This window comes from Homarus americanus, unplaced genomic scaffold (assembly GCF_018991925.1).
Source record: "Homarus americanus isolate GMGI-L3 unplaced genomic scaffold, GMGI_Hamer_2.0 scaffold15894, whole genome shotgun sequence".
Lineage (NCBI taxonomy): Eukaryota > Metazoa > Arthropoda > Malacostraca > Decapoda > Nephropidae > Homarus > Homarus americanus.
In genome coordinates this window covers 71,829-97,336 of record NW_024754249.1, presented here as the reverse complement: position 1 = coordinate 97,336, position 25,508 = coordinate 71,829, and the positions used below count along the sequence as shown (strand labels likewise).

The window sequence follows — 25,508 nt, the reverse complement described above, 5'->3', positions numbered from 1 at the left end:
CTGTAGTCTCTCTCTCTCTCTCTCTCTCTCTCTCTCTCTCTCTCTCTCTCTCTCTCTCTCTCTCTCTCTCTCTCTCTCTCTCTCTCTTAGCTATCTTCCGTTTCACTCATTCTCTCACACCCTTTCTATACCTTCTTCTTTCTCTATCCCCTTTTCTGTGTGTCCCTTCTGCCTCACTTTATCATCATCCTCTTATTCCCTCTTCCTCCTTGTTTTCCCTCCCCCATATCCTATTCTCGATTCCACCTTTCCCCCGTGTCTCCCTCTTCCGTTTACCGCTTCCTCCCTCCTTCCTTAACATTTCCTTCCTCCTCTCACCTCTCCCCCTCCCTCTTCCTCTTCCAAGCCAGTCATTGGGAGTTTCCTAATCTGATTTACTCTTCTTTTTCTTCTGGTGTTTCTCTTATGGGGAGGATGAATTTTGCAGAGAGATTGGCCTTGGCGTATACAGAGTGGAGGGGAGGTCAAAGGGGAGGACCTGTGACCTTTCTAGAGTTTCCTCCCTTCCTCGCGCCAGGAAGGACGTCCCCTGTCAACCTCCCGACCTCTTTCTCGTCGCCCCACGTCATCACACTCACACTAAAAGGTTTGTCCCTTAATACTGTCAATGCCTACGTGCCTCCCTCCACCTACCACAGCACAGTCCGTCACCAACACCCCTTCCTCCTGACCAATATCCCTCCTCCTCTAGACAGGCCTGGCAGGGACCTGACACACCCGGCCATAAACAGATGTATTGAACCGGTAATACTCCCCACACACACACTCATCCTGTCACTATATGTAACTTGCCCATGAAATCCATGGCCCTTCAAGCACTTACGCCCTTAAATGCATGAGTCGACTTGGCATGTATGAACTCTGTGTGCTTCCCTGTTGGCCGCTGTAAACTCTTTTTGCGCTACGCCTTGCACAGGGTGCAAGGAGGTGCGCAATAAACTAGCCCCCCCTCGCGGGGAAAATTAAAAAAAAAAAATTATAGGTCTCTGGTCATCATCTATCTCCTCCTCCTCCTCCTCCTTTTCCTCCCCTATCTCCTCTCCTTCCCCTTCCTCATCTTCCTCTGAGCGTTTTCTCTTTCATATCGTCATATTGGGCATGTGTCGGGTCCCTCCCTCTTGAAAGGTCTTTGGTCTTCTCTTGTCTATCTCAGTTTTATATTTCTAAGCTCGTCACCCCCCTCCCCCTTTATAGTATGTGTTAGTGTTATATTTTCTTCCTCTTGACTCACTGTATTTGTTTTCCTTATCTTATATTCTTCCTCTTTGTTTTTTAGTATTTTCCTCATTACTCACCTTCTTTATTTGTCCTATATTCCTCTTCTTCCTTCTCTTTATGTTTCATTATCTTCTTCCTTTCCCTATGTTTATTTTTATTGTCTTCTTTTTTATTATTTTTAGTCTCTTCTTCTTTACCTACCACCATTATTATTTTATTGTCACTTCTTCATTATTCATCATTCCTCTTTACCCACAATCATTAGTTCTTTTTATTGTCTCTTTCTCTTCACCCACCATCATTATCGGTATCTCCTTGTGTCCGTCGCTCGTCAGGTCTGTTCTCTCTTATGTTCTTTGGGTGAGTAATTTCCTGTTGTTGAGTCTTGTTCTCTTGAGGTCTTCCTGTTATGTGTTCATTTTTATTTTGTGTCGTTTGTCCTCTTTGTTTCTTCTTTATCAGGTCATTTCCTCTCTCTCTCTCTCTCTCTCTCTCTCTCTCTGTCTGTCTGTCTGTCTGTCTGTCTGTCTGTCTGTCTGTCTGTCTGTCTATCTATGTCTGTCTGTATGACTCTATCCTCTGTGTCTGTCTGTATGACTCTATCTCTATGTCTGTCTGTATGGCTCTATCCTCTATGTCTGTCTGTCTGTGTCTGTCTGTCTGTGTCTGTCTGTCTGTCTGTCTGTCTTTCTTTCTCTATCCTCTATGTCTGTCTGTGACTCTATCCTCTATGTCTGTCTGTGGCTCTATCCTCTATGTCTCTGTATGTCTGTGTCTGTCCTGTCTGTCTGTCTGTCTGTCTGTCTTTCTTTCTCTATCCTCTATGTCTGTCTGTATGGCTCTATCCTCTATGTCTGTCTGTATGTCTATCCTCCCTATGTCTGTCTGTCTGTGTCTGTGTCTGTGTTTGTCTCTCTCTCTCTCTCTCTCTCTCTCTCTCTCTGTCTGTCTGTCTATCTATCTATGTCTGTCTGTATGACTCTATCCTCTATGTCTGTCTGTATGGCTCTATCCTCTATGTCTGTCTGTCTGTGTCTGTCTGTGTCTGTCTGTCTGTCTGTCTGCCTTTCTTTCTCTATCCTCTATGTCTGTCTGTCTTTCGTATGATAACCCAACCCAACTTGACGGATCTTAACCTAACCCAACCTAACCTAACCCTAGTCTCTCTTGTTTGGTTCCACATTTATTTCACTTCCTCTTCCACTTGTCTTCTTCCTTTATCTTTCCCTCTCATGTTTCCCGTCTTCATCCTGGGTGAGGTTTTCATCATTATTCTCTTTATCTCTCTTTCTCCTTCGTCGGATCCCACCCCAGTTCCTTCTTTCTTGATGGTCTCTTGCAAGCTTCCGTCTTCCCACGTTTTATTATTCTCCTTTCTTCCCCCTCTGAACGTTTCCTGTTTCATATCCCTTTAGTGTGCAACATTTTTTAGTCTCTCTCTCTCTCTCTCTCTCTCTCTCTCTCTCTCTCTCTCTCTCTCTCTCTCTCTCTCTCTCTCTCTCTCTCTCTCTCTCTCTCTCTCTCTCTCTCTCTCTCTCTCTCTCTCTCTCACTAAAAGTTTGTTGTTGTTGGTGTTGATGGTGGTCGTGTTATTAATGTTCCTGTTGTTGTTGTTGTTGTTGTTGATGTTGTTGTTGATGGTGGTCGTGTTATTAATGTTCCTGTTGTTGTTGTTGTTGTTATAGCACTAATAAGTGTGTATAACAAACACCTCATTACACAACACAACAGGGCCAAAGGTCAAACAGTGTGATGTATTTGTTGTGACATCTGCCGGCCTCCATGCCTCCAGTCTGACACTGTTCGGAGATGGGAACACACTCTGTCTCATCACTGGAGATCATAATTATTGTTTACACCACAATTAAGTGTATGTCTGTATATATATGTAAAGTAAAGTGTTACCACAATTAAAGGACAAACACTCATTTGTATATCATGGAAATCCCTGCCACTTAAAGAGTTTACAAGCACTTAGGTGATTATCAAGTGAATAATAACATCTGATTAGCTACAGTACATCAATGACAACAACATCTGCTGGCAGCGACGGACGAATTCCTAGAAGCAGTGATCCTTCCCACGGGTGTTATGTGGCAGCTAGTTCCCCAGCCGCGGATGTTTGACCACAGTCACACTCGAGTAAACACAAACATTCTCTCAGGTTGATTATGTGACCAGTGGATAAAGGTGTAACACAGTAAAAGAACAGTTAATAAGATTCATCCAAGAATCGGGACTCAAAAGATTCAAGAGTTACAAGATTCATGATACAAACAAAGGAATCATCAAGAATTACAAGTGGATCAGCCGTCATAATATGGTTGACCTAAGCTGATCTCAGTGCCACGAGACACCGTCACCTCCCTTGACCATCTCAATTGTAAACACCTTGTGTGCACAAGGGACGAAATCAACCTGGATTTCGCCCTTACTACCATCAACTAAAGGGTCAACACTCTACAGCTTCTCTACAACATCTGGCGAACACCACATGTCGTCGGGGTGACCATAGGGACGACCTCTGCCACGTCGTTGAAATAGGTGAACCCAGCAGGAGGAGCAGCGAGCTCGTAACAGGACAAGACCGATCAACTCAACGGATTTAAGCACCAAACTTCATCACTTAAGCATCGATGACGTATGTAGAAGTGTGACGTCATCCCCAGCAGAAGACGTCATCATACTGGAGCCAGTTGAAGACTCAAAACCACTATAGTTCAGTTCGTCTTCTGCAGTAGGTTAGTGACGCAGACTGTAAATAAACACAGTGACATTCAAGAAAACTTCACACGGTAGCCACCTTAACTACCCACATATTCCTGTAACATGATTAGGACGTGTACGTTACTAACAGTGAAGACTTGTTATGGTTTGACCGAGCGGTATTGTGGCACCATTATGTATGTATAAGAAGCAGCCCGCCAATAACCTCTCACTCACAGCAGAGCCAAAGGTCAAACTGTCTGACCTCTTAATATGAACGAACTGTCGGCTTCCACGCCCCTTGAGACAACAGTCCGCTTCTGGTCTAAGGTGAGAACACAGCGTTGGTCCTCATGGGAGCTCATACCTACTGCTTACCTGTAATTAACTATATGTCTGTACAAACACCCAGTGACTACAAGTTTTGATGTGACTATAACAACTATTACATCATAGTCATCATAGAGTGACAATATAACATCTGTTTATAATAACCATTAGAGTTGTTGTTATGTTTTGATTTAATTTTTGTTGTTGTCTTTGTCATCGTTGTTGTTATTTTTTTTAGGGGGTGGTGGTAATGGTGGTGGTGTTGTTATTTCTGTTTTTGTCGTTATTGGTGGCGGTGTTGTTGTCATCGTCTTTTCTCTCCTCAGAACGTTTCCTATTTCGTATCGTCTTACTGAGAGACATTTTTAGCCGATGTGTCTTGACTTAATCTTCGTAAAATCCCTCTCTTCTTGAAGGACCTCAAACCCTTCTCCTCCTCCTCCTCCTCTTCCTACTCCTTCTCCTACTCTTCCTCCTCCTGTCTCTGTGAGTTTTATAGTGAGCGTCCCTGCAGGAAATCTGGTTCCCTTGTTATCATGTATATAAGACAACAGGTATACATTAGTGTAACGACGGCATCTACTTGACTGATTCGTCGAGCATTGAGAAACGAGACGCAGACAAAACAAACCTGGCAAATATAAGAGAAAAAAAGTCTAATATGTGAGAATTTGTATTTAAATCTGAAGTTAGTTTTTTTTTTAGGTCTCGTGCATCAAGTTTGTTTTGATGAATCACCTGAAGATTAGCCCCCTACCTCCCAGCTTATTTACTTATGTCACCTAAAGATTAACCACCTTAGAGCTAACCTAACCTAACCTAACCTAACCTAAAGCTAACTTACCCTAATCTTACCTAACCTAACATAACCTTACCTTACCTAACCCCCTCAGGTAACGTATCTTCAGGTAAGATAAACTGGGGGTACCTGTTGTTTTATATAAATGACAACAAGGGACCACACCTCATGGTTCCTCGCCCCTCACACTGGACCAAACTTACCCACTGTCTTTCCTCTTCACCTCTTTCTCTCATCAGTATTAGAACTCAGAGTCGTAGGATTATTTCAGACTTTACTGCCATTATGGAGTGTTGGAGGACCTCACCTGTCTACCTTACCTGTACTGTCCACCTGTGTATTTTGGTTCTCTTCCCGTCTCCATCTTTTGAGGGATCTGTGGCCACCACCCGTCTCCCTAAGTCTCATTCTTTATTCCCTGTAAGATCCTCCTCCTCTCCCCCCCTTCCTCCTCCTCCTCCACCCTCTCCTTCCCCTTCCTCTTCTTCCTCTGAGCGTTTTCTCTTTCATATCGTCATATTGGGCATGTGTCGGGTCCCTCCCTCTTGAAAGGTCTTTGGCCTTCTCTTGTCTATCTCAGTTTTATATTTCTAAGCTCGTCACCCTCCCCCCTCCCCCCCAGAGCCGCCCTTGCTTCATGTCCTCATACAGAACGACATTTTTACTCCTGTCTCTTTACAACACCGCCGTCTAATCTCTCTCTCTCTCTTGAAAGGTGTTTGGTCAGCTCCCGTCTCTTTTTTATACTTCGTTTCTTCCTTGTCCTCCTCATCCTCTTCCTCCCCCTCTTCCTCCTCCTCACTCCTATTCTTCATTTTCCTCCTCTTTACTCCTCCTCCTCCTCTTCACTCTTCTTCCTCCTCTTCCTTCTTCTCACCGTACCAGCGTTTCCCGTCTCATATCCTGACACTGGACAGCGTTTTAACATCTGTCTCACCACTTTACTGTATCTTTATCGGTTACCTCTCTCTTCCTCTCTTCTTGGACAGTCTCCAGCCTCCTCCTCCCCGTCCTCCCTCCGTAATTCTTTGTTTTGTCATCCTCCCCGTCCAAATGTTTCCGGTTTCATATCCTGATAGTGGGAAGCATTTTAACCGTTGGCTTTCCCCCTCATCTTACCGGACACCCCTTCTCTCCCTCTTCTTCTTTATCGGACACCCCTTCTCTTCCTCTCTTCTTCTTTATCGGACACCCCTTCTCTTCTTTCTTCCGTTCTTCTTGTGTTTTTTCTTTCATCCATCTTCTTCCCTGTTTGAACGTTTCTTATGTCACCACACTTGAATACGTTTTAATCGTTGTCTCTCTGTTGTCTCCATCTTTATTGCACCTGTTCCTTCCTCCTTCTTTGTTTTCATGTGTTGTTAACCTTCTCCCATCTTCGTTATTCTTATATGTTTTCTTCGTCTCTTACCTCACCACCACCAGACGTTTCCTGTCTCATCCACCAAACGTTTCCTGTCTCATCCACCAAACGTTTCCCGTCTTTTCCCCCACAAAACGTTTTCTGTCTCATCTCCTCACATTCTGAAAACCTCGTCATAATCTTAATCTTTCCACTTTCCTTCACCTCTTAAAAGGCACACTGTCCTTCTCCTCTTCTTCCCCTTCCTCCTCCTCCTCTTCCTCCTCCTCCTCCTCCTCCTTCATCCAGTATCATATCATGGTGCTGGACAACGTTTCGGCTGCTTCCTTGACTCCTGGACAAATCTTCACAACATTCCTTACATCTTTTCCGGTCTGTTTGTGTGTCTCACCTCCGCCTGCTGTCCTACACCTGAGATTTTCCCCCGCTTGGAAAATATTATGTTAAGGTGAGTTTGAGGTGCTCTGTGTGTGTGTGTGTGTGTGTGTGTGTGTGTGTGTGTGTGTGTGTGTGTGTGTGTGTGTGTGTGTAAGGAATCATCAGGTTATTTGGTAGAGTCAAAAGAATTTCGCATCGCTTGATATAGATGACGTGTATGGATAGGCTTTTGTCTTAGTCATGTTGTAGTTGTTATTATTGTTTTATTGTTGTTGTTATTGTTTTGTTATTGTCATTGTTTTGTTATTGTTATTTTTTTATGTTGCTGTTTTTCCTGTTTTATTTTTTTTCGTATTGGTTACTGTTGTTTTTAAATGTTTTTTGTTGCTATTGTTTTTATTGTTACTGTTGTTGTTTTTGTGTATGTGTTCGGTCTATAACCATGTCCTCTCAGTTGTCTCTGATGTAAACACTTGTTGCTCTTATTAAAGTTGTTACGTCATCATGGCAGCTCTGACATAGTTCAAGATAATAATATTCATGACGTTTATATTTATCATTTCTTCGTTTTGCTTAACCTTCCCGGACTCTAAATATATTCACCATAGTTCAGCGAAGAAGCCTCAGCAGGGGAGGGGGGGGGGGAGAAGAGCGGCTTATCTGTGCTTGGGACCTGAGGTTAATTTTATTTGGGGACTCATAGCATTTGCACAATCGCCAAGTAAGGTCTTAGCTAATTGATATTTAACAGTTTACACCAAAACATAACAATATAAGACAAAATTTACTTCCGGACAGACTGTGATAGTGCTCCCTCAAGCATGGCGCCTGAGCCCACAGCCTCAATTGTCTCGATGATAATCCACCATTGCTCCTGTGGCTCACCATCAGTGTTGCCGGGTCTCTGTAGCTACAACTGGTTATATTGTTTTCCTTGGGTCTGTGGTCTGCTACCTTTCCCCAGCCTTGTGTCAGACCCTTAACAAATGTTTTGAGCCTTTGAAAAGTTCCAGAGCCGCTAATAGTTTTCTTCTGGGCTGTCCTGCCCCCACCACTATACTCAACATGCAGACTGAACTAAGTCTTCTTCCCTTTGTTGGGATAATACACACTTCTGTCTCCTGTGTCAGTGTCAGGTGTCTCCCTACCTTGTCCCTCACAGCTCTTATGTTCTTAGAATCTGAGGCTCCTCGGCCCATACTTCGTCCGGGTGGTCTTAATCTCATTAAAGGAGTTTGCTCTGACCTGCAGAATCTCTGTATCAATGTGCCTGCTGATCATAGTCCCCCCTCCCTGGAGGATGATTCACATTTCAGTAGTGTCCTTCACTCACACCTCAAAGGAGGATTCACCTCTCCTTCACTCATACCTCAAAGGATGACCCACATATCCTTCAGAAACAAGTAGCTTTGGAGTCCAAGGACGGAGTCTATTCCTCAGATCTCAGGTAGACGGGAGAGCGGGGTGCTCTCTTCTCACCTGCTGTGGACCCGTCAGCAGGAGGTTCAAAACTGGTCTAGCACCCCCTATAGTGTACTGCACGGACCCTTAGCTGCAGTTGATCTCCTCCTTCAGATAATATTAAGCGGAGTGATTAGGGACCTGTCACAGGGAGTCACTGATCACTGTATATCACCATTTACTTAACTTTATCACCTGGATTACGTGTGGAGTCAAAAATGATGAGACACTCACTGTACCTAACGATCATCGTCATCATCATCATCATCATGTTATCTTCATCCAAGAAGCCTTTGGTGGCAGCCCTCTACTCCGAGGCTCCCTTGCTTAAGACTAAGTTTCTTTTGTCCATCTTGCCAGGAACGGCTTCATCACTTACGTTCACTCCTTAACACATCAACTTACATCCTTACATCTGGGCTGGTGGCTTTGCGTGTGAAGACCACAGCTATTCCCCCCTCAGCAGTGCCCACATCACCAGTCCTCCCAAGCACTGCCAAACCTACATATCATACATAATCAACCTTCTCACCACGTTCGACTTGGAGTCACTTGAGAATTTATTCTTCTGCCTGGTGAACTCCACACACAACTTCTACAGCCGGTACGCATCTCGGCCACGTATCAAATGTCGTTCTGAAGCCTGGACCTATGGTGATCATATTCTTCAGGCAGAAAAAAGGCAGTGTAGGTTAGGTTAGCTCCGCCAGGTACTCTAGCTCCACCAGGTATTGTAACCACCAGGTACTGTAGTTTACCAGGTACTGTAGCTTCACCAGGACTTAGAAGTTGGTACCCCTCAGGGTGGTGAATTTGTCCTTTCTCTTCATTATCCTCAACTACCGTCTACTCTCCCTCCTCCAAGACTCTCCCGGTACCACACATAATATTTACACCTGCTCAGCTCTTTCTCCACACCACCATCCACTTATGGTCTCCTCTTCCTTCAGCACAACGACATATATTATCTCGTTGTTCGTGATCTGGATCGACTACAACAGCGTCTAACACCTCTAATGTACAAGGGTGGATTATACGGTCTTAGGCGTATTGAGAAACTAACATAGAAGAACCTTAATGCAACGTATTTTGCCATTTGCTGAAACAAACAGTATGAGAAAATTTACATTAAGGCAAACTGCGATTTGGACTCCCTCAAGCTTGGCGCCTGAGGCTTCAACCTCAATTGCCTCAATGATAATCCTGTGCCACCCATCCCCTCTCTCAGTGCTTCTCCAGATAGCCGGAAGCCGCCCTCCCCCTCTCGGTCTCCGTTTCATACACTGTTTTGGGGATGTGTTAAGTAAGGTTTTTTTTTCTTAACTTTATTTGGTAATCCCTGTTTCGAATATTATAATAATCTATATTTCGAAATTAACTTTATCATTCTGTTTATACGTCATTTTGGTACACTTGGTCTCAACATTACAGAACGCGTGCACGTGTGTGGTAGCGACAGTCTTCTACACAGTCTTTTGTCTTAATTTCCCTTAAATATTTACTTTCAAACCCTGTAAGTTTATTCTTCTTACTCACAAACATTAAAGAATATTTTTTTATCAGTAAACGTAAGGTGTGACGAGCTTTCTAGGGCACCAATGACCAATCACACTGGGGGAGGGAGGAGGGGGTGAGCTCCCGGGAACAGCTGAGCCGACTAGCCGAGAGCTCAATTGCTTTACTCGTGTTTTGGTGATAGACATCTTATTTTTCTTGTGTGTTTTTCGAACTATTATACTTAACGAACATTATTAGCAGCAATAATATTTAAAAGAAGTTATCATCACTGAATTTGCAACGGGGTTTTGCTTGTATTGGTGACCCATGGAGCACAGGAAGTGATAATTTTGAAGAAATTTGACTTGGACATTTAAACAGTGACGGAAACAAGATGGCGAAGTACGATGTGTCAACAGGTGAGTCAGTGTGTGAATTACATTAACCAGACGTTTTGTCTTTATTTGAGGCACTTGATAATGAAAAGTAATGAAATTATATTTGTTATATATTTCGCTAAGGGAAAGTGATCATAGTATTTCGCTAAGGCAAAGTGATCATTGTACTGGGAGTTAAAGGGGGGGGGGGAACAGACGGCAGTTGGCAACACTTAATATTGTGCCTCGAAACTTTGATAAACTCTCTTTAAATTATTACCTAGTCGCGTGTTGTGTATTATAATTAGTAAAATTCATTTATATTTTTTAGTAATGGTAATAGTTGAATATCTAGCGATCACCCTCCGTAAAATATAAATAATTAATAATTTCGCATAATAATAATAATAATAATAATAATAATAATAATAATAATAATAATAACAATATTAAAAAAATATAATATAAATATCCGTCTTATAAGGTTACTGTAATGTGCTTTGTAATTAATTAAAAGTTAGGTTAGTTGAAATGTCTTTGTTCTTATATACAAGTATAAGGTGACTAACGGTTGGTCGGTTGTAGTGTTGAAATCTCTCCACCTGAACCAATATTTGTACTATTGCTTTAAAATGAACAGAACGGATCCAAAAAAATATAGCAAAAGATTACCCAATATAATAGGTTAGGTTATATACAAATTTAAACCATACTGAAGCATACTTGGTCAGATTAGGTTAGTTTTTATCGGTTCAAACACTACTTAATTAAACCAAACTTAACGTAACTTAAGCGTCTTGTGTGTTTATTTCTATCATGGCTTTAATACGAGACATTGAATAGTCGTGTGTGTCTGTCTGTGTTAGAGCCATACAGTACAAACCTATGCTAACAAGTTCATTGCTATTCTAAATCACCCTAACCTAACCTAACCTATTAAATGGTGGTTAATAGTCACTCACAGCGTCTCTACCTGTACCACCTGGCTTAATTAGGGAAAATAAAATTGAATTTGACGCAGTGGAAACCTTACGTTGATATAAATAATATTTTAACATGTTCAGGGTTGAGGAAGGCTTCGTTATTTTTAATTTAGGGAAACACACACTCAGATATGTCTACGTACTTGTGTTGTGTGATAGATGATATTAATAAAGTACATTGGGGAAATAGCCAAACCACGTCCATTCCAGTTATCCCACCAATCATATCGCTTCATTACGACACACCTCCATGCTCCGCCCACTTAGACATAATACAATGGTTATCAGGGTTTATTTTCCTTTGTTTTTACCTTCCTTTGTTCTCTTTTTGCGTGTTTTTTCCCTCCTAGTGCGCCTTTTAAGTTACCTCCTTACAGTTAATGCTTAGTATTGTGGCAGTACTTTAATATACTTTCACTTTGAGGGAAACCAGAGTTCATCTCCAGTCGAAGGAAATAAATATTATATGTGGTAAGATTTTTGTTATGGCGATTCACAGGTACTTCAAACTGTCCTTTAATTAATCAAACTTTAACTAGATATTTTGTTTACCGTCGGTGAGTTTGAAATTGTGAGAGGTCCATTTAAAGGTTGAGGGAGCCTTATTTTTTTTTTAATTGGTCTTAAGTATACGGTCTTACTCTTCTGTTATAATGGGTCCTAGTATTAATGAGATCTAATATCACTGGGGCCCATTAAAACCCATTAATATTGGACCTAGTAAAGTAATGGGTGTTATTAGTTACGAAGTATAATGGGAACGGATTTATTAGTGGTGAGCCCTATTAGGTGAGTCACAGGGGCAGGAAATACGTAGACTTCAATTGTTTGATTATCTTCATCTCCTTCCGCCCTCTCTGTCACGCACCTCCCTCCAAGTCTCTCACCTCCCACCACGCCCTCCCACCACGCCCTCCCACTCACTCCCTCCCACTCACTCCCTCCCTCTACCTTCCCTCCCCGCCCTCCCTGACATACCTGCAGTGTGTTGGGGCTTCCCTCACACACACACACTGTACAAATAAACAGTTTTACCTTGTGGAGATACAACTGATTGACATTCATTGTTCTTATTCTTTGTTGTGTTCATTACCATACCTCTCTTATTGACTGTGTGTGTGTGTGTGTGTGTGTGTGAGATAACAGTTTATGAGTGAAACTAGTCGCCAAAGGTTGAGAATACACAATTAAAAAAGATGACAAAGATTACATGTGCCATTGGGGAGTGGTGAACACACAAGTTACAGTAACTACATTAAGGTGGCTGGTCGTGTAGGCCTAATGTAACTGTGGTGTCTGACAGCTACATGCGGATCTGTCCCAAGGTGGCTGGTGGAGAGGACGGTGTAACTACTCGGTCCCCTAAGTGGCAGCTGGAGACTTAATGATGATCAGAGGGAGCCGAGAGGCCAGTGTACCGAGTGCCTCTTGACAGGGGGATTCTAGTAGCACTGTCATCCAGGGGTTCCAGTGTGTTATTTGACACCAGAGACTGTGGTGGGAGTTCTCACCTGTCTTGTGGTGTTTAGCTGGATTTTTCGCCTGATGTTGAGACCTCACTTGTAGGGTGAAGGTGACTAGACTGTTCCAATGTGGTTGTGTTGACAGTCCCCATTTCACAAATGGGTGTGAAGTGCCCGTTGTGATCTTGGCCTGTTTCACTGGGTACCTGTCAGATGTGTTCACTGTTCCACACTGTCTCCGTTTTATTTCAAATAGAAATTGTCACAATTATATCATCAATCCCTGGAGTGGTTTCTTCGTGAAGAGGAAGAGGCAGCTACAATACAGTACAAAGCGCCAAAATGGACGCCTTTATCCCATGGTGGTCAAGATGCAAGTGTGTAATATTAATCTTAATAATTAACGGTTTATTGAGATAAAATAATTGTATAAATTACATAAGGAGTTGTTGAGAGTGGGTCGTGTAAAATGAACTTTAAATACAAAAAGAGGAGGAAATATATGGTGAACAAACAAGTCAACAAGAGTCTGATACTTTAAACTGTGGTCAGAGAGGGTCTTGTCTTAGCCCTGATGCAGCTGTGGTGTTGCGCAGCTGGACGATCACAGGGTGTTGTCGGCCTCCCTGATCCAGTTATTCAGACCCTTTGTGAACTGTACTCCGTAATCCTTTGCGCTATCGCTTACAGGATGAGTATGGGTGCACAATAAACTAGCCGCTGCTGTGTTGTACAGCTGGACAATCACAGTCCACGTGGTATCGTCGACCCCACATAGTGTCGGCGAGGGCCCTCCCACTAGGGTCCAGGGTTTGGCACGAGGGAGTCAATAGGTTCGGGCCGAGTCTCCCTCCGCCCCCATAAGTCTGGTATCTCATCACTGTCAACATTTGTTTCCATTCTTTTTCGAATTGAAATTGTCACTATGTTACTAGTGGTGAGTTAATCAACAAACATTCCACTGGTTTCTTGGTGGGGAGTGGAAAGGGACTACAGACAACCCTTGACAGCTCCTGCTGGGAGCACTGAAGATGACACGACTGTCCACGACGGTGGTAGACTAGACGATCATAGGTGTGTGTGTTTGTGACAGGTGTCGCCAGGAGACAATGAAGCTCGCTTGCTGATGCATTTTGAGGCGGTTTTGTTAACACTCTCCACACAGACGACGATGGTGACAACTTCGGGTATATCGAAACCTCTGTATATAGTGCAGGAGAGAACACCTACCACCCAACAACTCACTAATGGAATTTTGGACGGCCCTAAAACACACACACACGACACGTTCTCCTCCATTGTCTCCCCCCTTACCCCTCACTACCGTCCTTCCCTCCTCTCGCTCTTCCCCCCCTCCCCCCACAACCTACCGACTCAACTCCCATTTGTCAGGGCTGCCAACTACCCCACCGCTGCTCTAATTGGCTGGGTGACACCGTGTTCTTATTGGCTGTTGGCTGTCCCGACGTCCTGGTCCATATTGGTTCTTCTAGCTTGAAACCGTGACCTTATTGGGCGTGTGTGTGTGTGTGTGTGTGCACCCAGTACTGTATCGTCTTTGTGAATTTCTTCCTTGTCGTGTCTTGTCACTACCACACCGAAGGAGAGGGGGGGGGGGGAGTTGCTGTTTATCTTGGGTTGTTATTAGAAAGCTGAGGAACATGACGCAACCACACTGTTCGCCACTACGTTATCACCTCCACTACATCGCTACACTGTCACCTACGCCAGTGGTTCCCAATTTTTTTTCAACTTTACGGATCAGTAGAGTTAAAGAATAATAATCTACAAACCGGTAATTGTAAATATTTTATAGCTGTTGTTTAATATACGGTAAAGTCTGGGTAGACCCTCGGTATTTCGTGAGACTGGGACCGATAATTATAGATAATATCGTTGTTGTGATAATCGTTGTACAATGAGGGAGATGGGGTGTGGGATTCAGAAACTACACCCAGAATACCTTTAAGACGTTTGTATGAGTAAACATTAGCAGCAGCTCAGCAGTGAGGTTCTGCTGTAATATATGCGGGTGTATACAGTATATTCATGTATTGGAAGAATCTTGACGCAGTGTGGTAGGCGATTAATTTGAAGAAAACAAATAGTAATAAATTTGGATAAAGCAGAGTGAACCTGAGACCTTCTGCCTTCTTGACCGACTTATTAAAAACTAAATCGTCATCCTCCAAGCCGCCCAGGAGTCAGCTGACAGTTGTTGCAGATTGATATATATACATTTTACCGCAGGATCGCGACGGTCGAGTGGATACAGTACTCGCCTACTGTTCCTTGTGTCGGTGGTTCGATCTTCTGGCTCACCCAGTTCACCCAGCTATAAGTGGGGACTGGTCATGTTTCCTCCTTATGTACTGAAGTGTTGTGACTAAAGCTCCATCTCTTAATCGTGTTTCCTTCACTGCCATGAACATTACACCCTGTAGTCTGACACTGTTTCCCTATTGGTTGTTAATGACCGACACTCTTTCCCTATTGGTTGTTAATGACCAACACTACTCCTATTGGCGGGTGCAGCCTCCTCCCCCCCCCCTCTACTAATGGTCCCTGTGTTCCTGTTGCTGGAGGATACTTTGTCGTCATTGGTTTTTACCCTTTGGCACTTTGTTCTTATTGGCTGATGGTCTTTCGACGTTGTGTCCTTATTGGCTGTTGCTGTTTGATGACGAGTCTTTATTGGTTTTCGATTTTTTTACACGATCTGTTTACTATTGGCTGTTGCTTTATTGGATATAGTTTCCTTATTGGCTGTTGTAAAATGATATTCTTCTGATTGGTTATGACAAATTGATACCACTTCGTGGTTGGCTATGACACTTTGATACTGTTTTCCGATTGGCTATGGCACTTAAATGCAGTCTCCTTATTGGCAATGTCATTTTAATCCTGTCTTCTCATTGGCTATGGCACTTTAATACTGTCATATGATTGGTTATGACACGTCAATAATGTCACCTGATTGGTTATGACATTCTTATACAATATCCTGATTGCGTATGACCACTTTGATACTGTGTTCTTATTGGTTGAGTTTGATCCCATCTTCTCTTCTGTTTACCTTCCATGGCATTAGCTACACACACACACACACACACACACACACACACACACACACACACACACACACACACACACACACACACACACACACACACACACACACACGTGATAGGAGACTGAAACATTGTGACTCGATCTGTCTGACTATATGAGTACTGTAGTGCTACCAGACGTGTCCAGAGTACCTGTATTTGTACCTTCTCTACCTGTATTTGTACCCCTACCTGTATTTGTACCTCTACCTGTATTTGTACCCCCCACCTGTATTTGTACCTCTACCTGTATTTGTACCTCTACCTGTATTTGTACCCCTACCTGTATTTGTACCTCTACCTCTACCTGTATTTGTACCCCTACCTGTATTTGTACCTCTACCTGTATTTGTACCTCTACCTGTATTTGTACCTCTACCTGTATTTGTACCTCTACCTCTACCTGTATTTGTACCCCTACCTGTATTTGTACCTCTACCTGTATTTGTACCCCTACCTGTATTTGTACCTCTGCCTCTACCTGTATTTGTACCCCTACCTGTATCTCTACCTGTACTTGTACCTGTATGGCTGTTTTAAATATAACATAATACAAAAACTCAGAGTAGGAAACCTCACTGTTGTAAAGCCTTGATTCTCTATATGACTCTTTGGATAACAGAAAGTCATCCCGGGCGAGCAAGTTCCCGTTAACAGATATTAATTACCAACAGAAGCTACCTGGCTGGGCTCTTTCATGACGGGACTGAAACGGAAATGACTGTTCTAATTACAACACAAAAATTAATATCATAGTTGAAATTAAATTCTCTCTACTGCTCATTGATATGTTTGTCTTCTGTTTGATAATGTATATAAAGAGAGAGAGAGAGAGAGAGAGAGAGAGAGAGAGAGAGAGAGAGAGAGAGAGAGAGAGAGAATTTGAATAATATTGTCGCTTTTGACTTGTTTTTAGAAAGTTTGATAAAGTTGATTTCTTATTTTGTGTTTATTTATTTATTTTTTAGTCAGTGTCAAGTATATTGTTTGTTTATTTTTGTTTACGTGTTTTTGTAGTCATAGTGAAGTTCTGTTTTTGTTTTTTGTTTTTTTTAAGGCTGAAAGTGTGTGTGTGTGTGTGTGTGTGTGTGTGTGTGTGTGTGTGTGTGTGTGTGTGTGTGTGTGGGAGAGAGACAGAGTAGAGGGAAAGGCGTATAATTCCCTCAATTACACGTTGACCTTTGACCTGGTCTCTCGAGGAATCACGCACCCTTTAATGCATTTAAGATTACGATATAAATAGCTCGTGTCAATTATCCTCTGTTTTTATTGTTTTTATTTAACTGTTTTAATATCGGGATGATTAGGAGGTTCGTGCTGTTGTCTCTCTCTCTCTCTCTCTCTCTCTCTCTCTCTCTCTCTCTCTCTCTCTCTCTCTCTCTCTCTCTCCCTCTCTCTCTCTCTCTCCCTCTCTCTCTCTCTCTCTCTCTCTCGACCCCAGTCCTTGTCACTCTGTTCTTCCTATTCTTTTCAGTCTTTCCTTCCTTCCTCCTCTCCTCCCTCTGTCGTCTACCCTCTTCATTTTTTCTTCTCCTCCACCCCTCTCTTTCATCCCCCCTTCTGTCGCTATCTATCTCTCTCTCTTTACTTTTCCAACCTCTCCCTTCCTGTCTCTTCCTTCCATCCATCTCTCCCTCTCTCTCTTCTTCCCCCTCCGTTCCTCCTACCTCCCCTACTCGTGTTCTGTCATCCTCCTCATCACTTCCTTAACCTAATTCTCCTCCTTCCTTTTATTCTCTTCCACCCCTCTTACCTCACCCTCTGTTTTCTTTACCATTTCGTTTTACCTCATCCTTTTCCTCCCTTCCTCTATTTTCCTTCCTCTTTCCCTCTCTTTTCTTCCTTCCTCTCTCACTCCCTCCCTCCCTCATCTCATCTCTCCCTTCCATACTTGCTCCTTCACTCCTTCTACCCTTCCTCCCTCCTTACGCCTTACACCCTTTCTGTCGTTTGCTTCTCTCTTCCTCTCCTTCTTCCTCCTTTCCCTTCGGCCTTTTAACGTCTGTGTTTCTCCTTATCTTGTTCCATCCCTGTTTCTCCTTACCCCTTCCTATCTCTGCTTACTCCTTCCCTCTCTCCGTCTCTTCCCTTCCTTCCTCCCTTTCCTTCTCTGTCTTCTCATCTTCCTCTCTCTCTCTCTCTTCTTATCTCCGTACACTCGTCTGACACCTCCCCCTACCCCCTCCCTCCCACCCTACACCTCCCCCTTCCCCCCGAGCTCGTCCCCTGATCCCCAGTATCCGTGTCGCCTGGCTGCCTCCCCAGACAACGTGAGAGGTGGGGGGGAGGAAGGGAGGAATGGGGGGATGCCGCCGCCGAGGGCTGGTTACCATGGTGACATTCGCGGCGTCTCTCCCCACCACCTGTTGACGTCCACCAAGAGCATCAAAAACAACAACGGTTACCATGGTGACATCGTCGGTGTTTGTCTGTTAATGCCGCTAAAATCAAGGGGAAAAACGGTTGCTTTAGTGAAACCCGACATTAATATTGGCAGGTTCAGGGTAACATCCGATAATAATAATAATAATAATAGCAATAATAATAACAATAGCATCAATAGCAATGGTTAACTAACAACAAAAACAACAAAATAGGTCATCCTGTCAACACCCAACAACAACAATGGTTACCATGGTGACATCTTGACACGGAGAAGAAGAAGAACAACAACAACAACATCATCAACAACGGTTAGCATCATCGGTTGCCATGGTAACATCCGAGGCGTCCCTCTGTTGACGTTTACTGCCGCAGCATCACAGGCGTAACCCACCGCGGGAATGTGTTGAGGGTGTCTGGGATTCTCTCTCTCTCCCTTTTATTCTTTATTTTTCTTGGTTATTTATTGTCTTCTGTTTCTTTGTTATTCTTGTATGTCCTTTAATTTACATCGTAAGTTTTCCTTTATTTCTTTTATTTATCTCTTGTTCCCTTTCTTTCTCTTTTACCTTTTCTTCACTTGTGTTCGACTCTTTGTTTGGTTTGTCTTATTCTTCGCTGGTGGTTGATTTGTTTTGTTGTTTTTAATGAAAGATTGGATGAGAATTAACCCGACACACACACACACACTCTCTCTCTCTCTCTCTCTCTCTCTCTCTCTCTCTCTCTCTCTCTCTCCTTCTTGATTCCTTCCTCTAACTTCCCTCCTTTTCTCCCTTCATCCACCTCTTCCCTCCCTCTCCTCTCCACTTCTTCCCTTCCTTCCCCTCTCCACTGCTTACCTCCTTTCCCTTCTTCACTTCTTCCCTTCTTTCCACTTACCTTCCTTCCCTCCACTTCTTCCCTCATTCCTCTCTCCTTCCTTCCTTCCTCCACATCTTGCGTCAATAAACCCATTAAAACGCACCTTTGACCTGGCACTGTCCTGAGCCAAAGGTCTGCCAATCCCCACTAACGATGTATTTACCCCCAAACACCTCAACCACCGTCAACACCCTAACAAGCACCGGGATTCTCACACGACCATAACATCACTTGACCTTATTTTTATTTTTATTTCTTATTCCCACGTGATGGTCTTGGTGTATTTTCGACGCCATATTGTCTCTTCGTTCGTAGGTAATTGAAGGTAGAGTCTCTGGTGTAGTTTGGACGCCATATTGGATCTCAGTCAGAGTAGAGTCTCAGTGCAGTTACAACATCTTTTTTTTTAACTTAATTTTTTGTCGTAGTGTGTAAGGGAGTCTTGTTACTTGTTGACTTCTCGTATCTCAGTCAGAGGAGGAGAAGGAAAAGTTGATGTAAGATTTATTTTTATTTTTTATTTTTTGAGAATCCCGATTGAGTTTCTCACCTGTGTTGTGTCAGCAAGCTTTGATGTGTCGGTCTCGGGTGTATACAAGTGTGTTCGTGTTATCTATATGTATATCTATGTATTTATGTATAGTATGTCAGAAGAGATTATACAAGTATATATATTTATGTTTATTTATTTTTTATAAGCATGTATCTATAGTATTTGCTCTCTCATCCTTTTCCTCCATGCTGGTATTTTCCTCTTCCATCTCCCTCTTCAATTTCCTCCTCCTCCTCCTCCTCTTCTTCCGTCTCTTCCACCCTTCCCCCCCCCCCACCCTTCCTCATCCACCTCCTCCTCCACCATCTCCTCCACCTCCACCTCCATCTCCTCCACCATCTCCTCCACCATCTCCCCGTCACCCTCCAGTTTCTCAAATATTCTTAGCTTAGGTCAGGTTAGGTTAGGTCAGTCTCGAGCCCAGAGACGAGATTTACATTACGAGAGATAGAGAGAATCTTTAGCTCAGAGAGATTTATTATAAGAGATAGAGAGAATCCTCATCCCACTATCTCACACCATTATTTTTGTTTGTCTGTTTTCGTCGGTAAAAACATCACGTGAAAGAAAGTCATTCACACGGAAGCTGTTTGTTAAGGATGGTGTCAGGAAGTTGTGATTCTGTTTTTAGTAAAGTGTTGATGTATGTTGTGTTGTTTTCAGTTCAAACTTTTATATGTATGTTGGTTTTTAATTCAAATTTTTAAATATATTAACGGTTTTTATGACGGTTAATTTTTCAACGGTTTTTTTTAATATTTTTTCTTTTTATTGGTTTTGATTTATTTTTGGTTATTTATTGGCAGGTTATTATTGAGTTATTTGTAGAATTATTTAAAATTATTAAATTATCAGAATATATTTTGTTGGATAATTATATACTAGTTGATTGCGTTTTAACAGTTGTTGTAGAGGTGAACGTTCAAGAGATCCCGTTTACAGTGTGTGACCGATCCAAAATTTGACACCAGAACTGCGAAGGAATTGGTCAGGTTAAGTTTGCGTTGGGTTATGTTAACATAGGGATGACTTGGGTTAAGTTAGGCTGAGTTAAGTTAGGCTAGGTTTAAGATATTTTAAGTTAAGTGTGGTTGAGTTCAGTGAGGTTGGGCTAAGTTAGGCTGGGTTTATCATAAGATAGGTTAGGTTAAGTTAGGTTAGGTTAGGTTAGGTTAGGTTAGGTTAGGTTAGGTTAGGTTAGGATAAGGATATACTTATGTTGATAGGTGTAGATCAGTTTGGATAGGATCCGTGTCCGGTTCCGTTAAACCCCAGAAATGATAATACGGGCCCCATAACCCCATACCCCCATACCTCCCCATACCCCCATACCCCCATATCCCTCTCCCCATACTCGGTTGGTAAGCATCTAAATGGCTCACTTAAGCTGAGGCACACACACGGCGACCAACACTAAAGCTAAAACTACATGGATGTTCTACGGTAACTATGGCAACGGTTTCCTATTTCTAATTGTGGTAGAGAATAAAACGTTAAACGACGTAGTTCATGTTGGGGGGGGGTGGTTTCAGGGGCACGTGAGAGGGGGTGGTGAGGCTTCCAGAGGGCACGTGAGGGCAGACAGGAGCACATGAGAGGGGGTGACAGGAGAACACTAGATGGGGGAGGGAGCTGGCAGATAGCCAGTCCGTCGTCGTCAGGGAGGCGGTGTGAGATAATAGGTGGTAAGGAGCTCCTCAGAGACGAGCCTCAGGGTGCAGTTCAGAGAGACAGTACAGTAACGAGGGGGGCTATTGGGGAGACACGCTCAGAGAGGCAATCAAAGTGTTAATTTGTTCTCCTCGATGGTTGGAGACCTTGATAATGTGAAGACGTGGTTAAGGACACGCTGAGTTTTAGTTTGTTCTCCACAGTTTTGTGTGTGTGTGTGTGTGTGTGTGTGTGTGTGTGTGTGTGTGTGTGTGTGTGTGTGTGTGTTACCTGCACGAGTCTCCTTGCACCATTTTCTAAAACTGCTTCCACTTCCCCAGTCTTCCTGAGGGCATGGGCCGGATGTTTAAAATACTCGCCCTCTGAACCCTCCCCTCCTCTCTCTCTCTCTCTCTCTCTCTCTCTCTCTCTCTCTCTCTCTCTCTCTCTCTAAGTAAAAATATATAAAATTGAATTAATTTTAGTTAAGTTCAACACCTTTAAAACTCTCAAATAATAATAACAACATAGCATTACCAGTAACTAACCACAACCACCACCAACAACAACAAGCAGGTGATAGTGGTCGTGGTTGTGGCGGGTCTTAAGTCATCAACATAATGCGGTTAAAAGTTTTATGAGGGGTGGGGTCAGGTGTACCGAGTCGCCTTCCTCGGTGTTCAGTAACCCACCTGCTCGAACGCCCCCCCCTTCCCCGATCTCTTCTTTCCACCCACCAACCTCCCTCTGACCTCTCCTGACCTCCTCCACCCCGTGACCTCCCTCCACCCCGTGACCTCCCTTCTCCCGACCTCCCTCCAACCACCAATTTCCCTCCGCCCACCAACCTCCCTCCACCGGCCAATCTCCCCTACCTCCTCCTCCCCTGACCTCTCTTCTCCCCTGATCTCCTCCTCCCCTGACCTCCCTCCCCTCCCTCTGACCTCCCTCCGGCCTCACGCTATATTTTACACCGCCTCAAACTCAATATTTTCACCCAAAGTTGTGTATATTTTGGAAGCTGGTTACTTTTTTTTAGGTAAGGAGGAGGGAGGAGGGAGGAGGAGGGAGGAGGAGGAAGGTTAGTTTTATGCAGCAGTTAATAATGAAGAGGGAAGGAGAGAGGGAGGAAGGGAGGAAGAGGGAGAAAGGAGGGGAGAAGGGCAGGGAGGGGGGAGAGGAAGGGGATAGAAGAGGGACAGGAAGGAAGGAAGGAAGGAGAGGAGAGGAAGGAAGGAGAAAGAGGGTCAAAGTGGTGGAATAGATGGAAAATGATCTCGGTGACTCTCTCTCTCTCTCCTCTCTCTACGTTACGAATTAATTAACATTAAGTTATAGCAATATAGATCATTAAGTTATAGCAATATAGATCAGTTATCCCTATTCGGCCAAAAAAAATCAATTTTGTTTTTTAGGCTTTGTTGGTGATTATCTTTATTTAGCATCACACACACACACACACACACACACACACACACACACACACACACACACACACACACACACACACACACACACACATACTAAAATGGTGAAAGGGGAAAAGTACTTAACGGAGAGAGAGAGAGAGAGAGAGAGAGAGAGAGAGAGAGAGAGAGAGAGAGAGAGGAGGAAGCAGCTCATCGTGCATATAGATTGGTCACTGAATATATAAACAACACAGATGTGAGAAAACGAAATGAAACAATTACAAAAATGTATCTTGGTGTTTCATAATGTTACAGTCTTCATGGGCAGGTGACCCTAAGTTCTAATAGAGTGTTGACTGGTGGTCTCTCTCTTACGTTAGTTGTAGTGTGTTATTGTGCTGTTGGTTCCCTGCTGGTGCTGAAGGTCGGCATCTGTAGTGGTCGTGCAGCTGTCAGTGTAGGGTCGTGTCGGTTCAGCTGTCAGTGTAGGGTAGTGTCGGTTCAGCTGTCAGTGTAGGGTAGTGTCGGTTCAGCTGTCAGTGTAGGGTCGTGTCGGTCCAGCTGTTTGAGTAGATGGTCTTTTTATCCAGCTGTTGCTCTTCTGTGGTGGTACAGTTGTCCCACCCAGTTGTTCTTCCGCAGCGGTTGTACAGTTGTTGTCCATGGTCACTCATAATGGTGAAGCTGTCATCTACCCTCATTCATCACGGTGCAGCTGTCGTCCACTCTCACACATCACGGTGCAGCTGTCGTCCACACCCACCCCTCTTACTTCAGCTGTAGTTCATTTTTTCCCCGTCTAAGTTAGTTTATTTTTGCCCCTCCCGTTTTTAGCTCGTTATCCTGTATATTCCTTAAAACTATCTCTATTTTTTCTTTTATTTTTTAAAGCCTTTCACACATTTGGTATTTTCTCACAGCCTCGCCTCAAACGATGGCTAAATTTAATGTGTTATTTTAGTCGGGATTTTATTTCTGTCTTGGTCTTTCTTTTTTTTTTCCTCGGGGATTTTATTTTTGTCTCGGCTTTATTTTTCATCAATTTGTAGCTCGTGTTATTTTTTTTTCTTCTCGTGGACGCCTTTCAGAATTAATGCTTGTCAGTTTTTAATGTTTGTCAGCTTTGTCCTTGTCAGATTTATGATTATTAAATTTACGCCTGTCAAGCTTACTCCTTTCATATTTTAGCCCGTCAAATTTACCCGTGTCAATCTTATGCCTGTCAAATTAAAGCCTGTCAAATTTACGCTAGTCAAATTTACCCCTGTCAAACTTACTCCTGTCATATTTAAACCTATCAAATTTACGCCTGCCATATGTACGTTTGAAATTTACACTTGCCGAATTTGCACTTAGCTCTATCAAAATTTACATCAAACACGCTGGAATAGGTGTCACGATTTCATACTGTTTTGATATATTTTACAATTAATATTTTTGTTTTGTTTTCTATTTTTTTGTGTTTCGGGCTTTTGTTTTGTTTTTCTTCTATCTTTTTGTTTCAGACTCTCTTGTTTTGTTTTTATCTTAGGATTCTTGCCTCTAGTCGGGTAGAATGTTGGAAATGACTGATAATTCTACCACTTGAGTTTTATTCCTACGCGTTGATTTTTTTTTTTTCGTTAGATTAAGATTGAAAACTGGAAAGTGTCCCATAGATATATGACTGAGGGTTAGTTGTTGTGATTAAGAACTCTCAGTAAACCGGATTAATGTGATAGTTAAGCTCAGTTTGTCTTGTTTCTTATCTGATGTGTCTTTCCTGACTGATCTAATTGATGTTGAAAATCCTCTCTCGCCCACGGCCAGCTTATGTCCACGGCCCACTTACGTCCACGGCCCGCTTACGTCCACGGCCCGCTTACGTCCACGGCCCGCTTACGTCTACGGCCAGCTTATGTCCACGGCCCGCTTACGTCCACGGCCCACTTTCGTCTACGGCCCGCTTACGTCCACGGCCCGCTTACGTCTCTACAGCCCGCTTACGTCCACGGGCCCGCTTACGTCCACGGCCCACTTACGCCTACGGCCCACTTACGTCCACGGCCCGCTTACGTCCACGGCCCGCTTACGTCCACGGCCCGCTTACGTCTACGGCCAGCTTATGTCCACGGCCCGCTTACGTCCACGGCCCACTTTCGTCTACGGCCCGCTTACGTCCACGGCCCGCTTACGTCTACGGCGGCCAAGTTTACTTAGGTCTCGTTCTCCGTCACTAACGCTACTGATTGATGTCTTAGTTTTAGTCACGCTAGTTGTCTTCGTCTCCTAGTTTTATTTCCTACTAGTTTTTATAGAAGATAAACAAAGGTACGAACAATTTTATTATATTTTTGTATTGTTTTTAGTTTTGGCAAAATCGAATATTTTTTTAATTCGATTTTCATTTCATTTCTCTTCAAACTTGTATGTGTGTTAGTCCGTAAGTTTGTCACCAGGATTAACCAAACACTGCCGGGTGAATTTTTTTCTTTTGGGGGGGTGGGTGTCTCGTTATAAATTGTTTCAGATGACCTGATTAAAATTTAAAGCTTCTTAATTAAGTTGTATTTTATGTATATATTTTCTCCTTGGTTTTGAGGGTTTGGCATCTTGTAGGAGGGGAGAGAAGAGGGTCGGTGGGGGAAGGAATATCTTGTGAGGTGGAAGGGGATTGGGTGGGGGAGGGGGAGTGGGTGGGTGGCACATGAGGTATACAAACACAAGTCAGGTTCATTTTACGCTGCACCAAGATATAACCCGTCAAAATAATACTTTAGGTATACTCATACGATATTATTTTACTACACATATATACCGTATAATATTACAAAACGGGAATAACACGGCAGACCAGATGAATATATTTTGTCGAGGCAACACACATACAGTACACGAGTTTTGGCTAATAACTTTTTTTACATTTTTCTGTGTTAATGTTTGACTCGTTCATCAGCTGTTCTGATCATTGATTGAAATTCATTCA

At 43.2% G+C, this 25,508-nt stretch overlaps 1 protein-coding gene across 1 annotated transcript; it reads left to right on the top strand.

Annotated features, from left to right (window-relative positions):
• Positions 1–24,321: 24,321 nt before the first annotated feature.
• On the top strand, positions 24,322–24,762 carry LOC121855732. The gene has a single exon (XM_042350828.1). It carries the CDS (start codon positions 24,322–24,324, stop codon positions 24,760–24,762), a length of 441 nt encoding a protein of 146 aa, XP_042206762.1.
• Positions 24,763–25,508: the final 746 nt, after the last annotated feature.

What these genes read in the sequence shown, in the direction of transcription:
- LOC121855732 (XM_042350828.1), top strand. Translation starts at nt 24,322, where the DNA reads ATGTTGAAAATCCTCTCTCGCCCACGGCCAGCTTATGTCCACGGCCCA.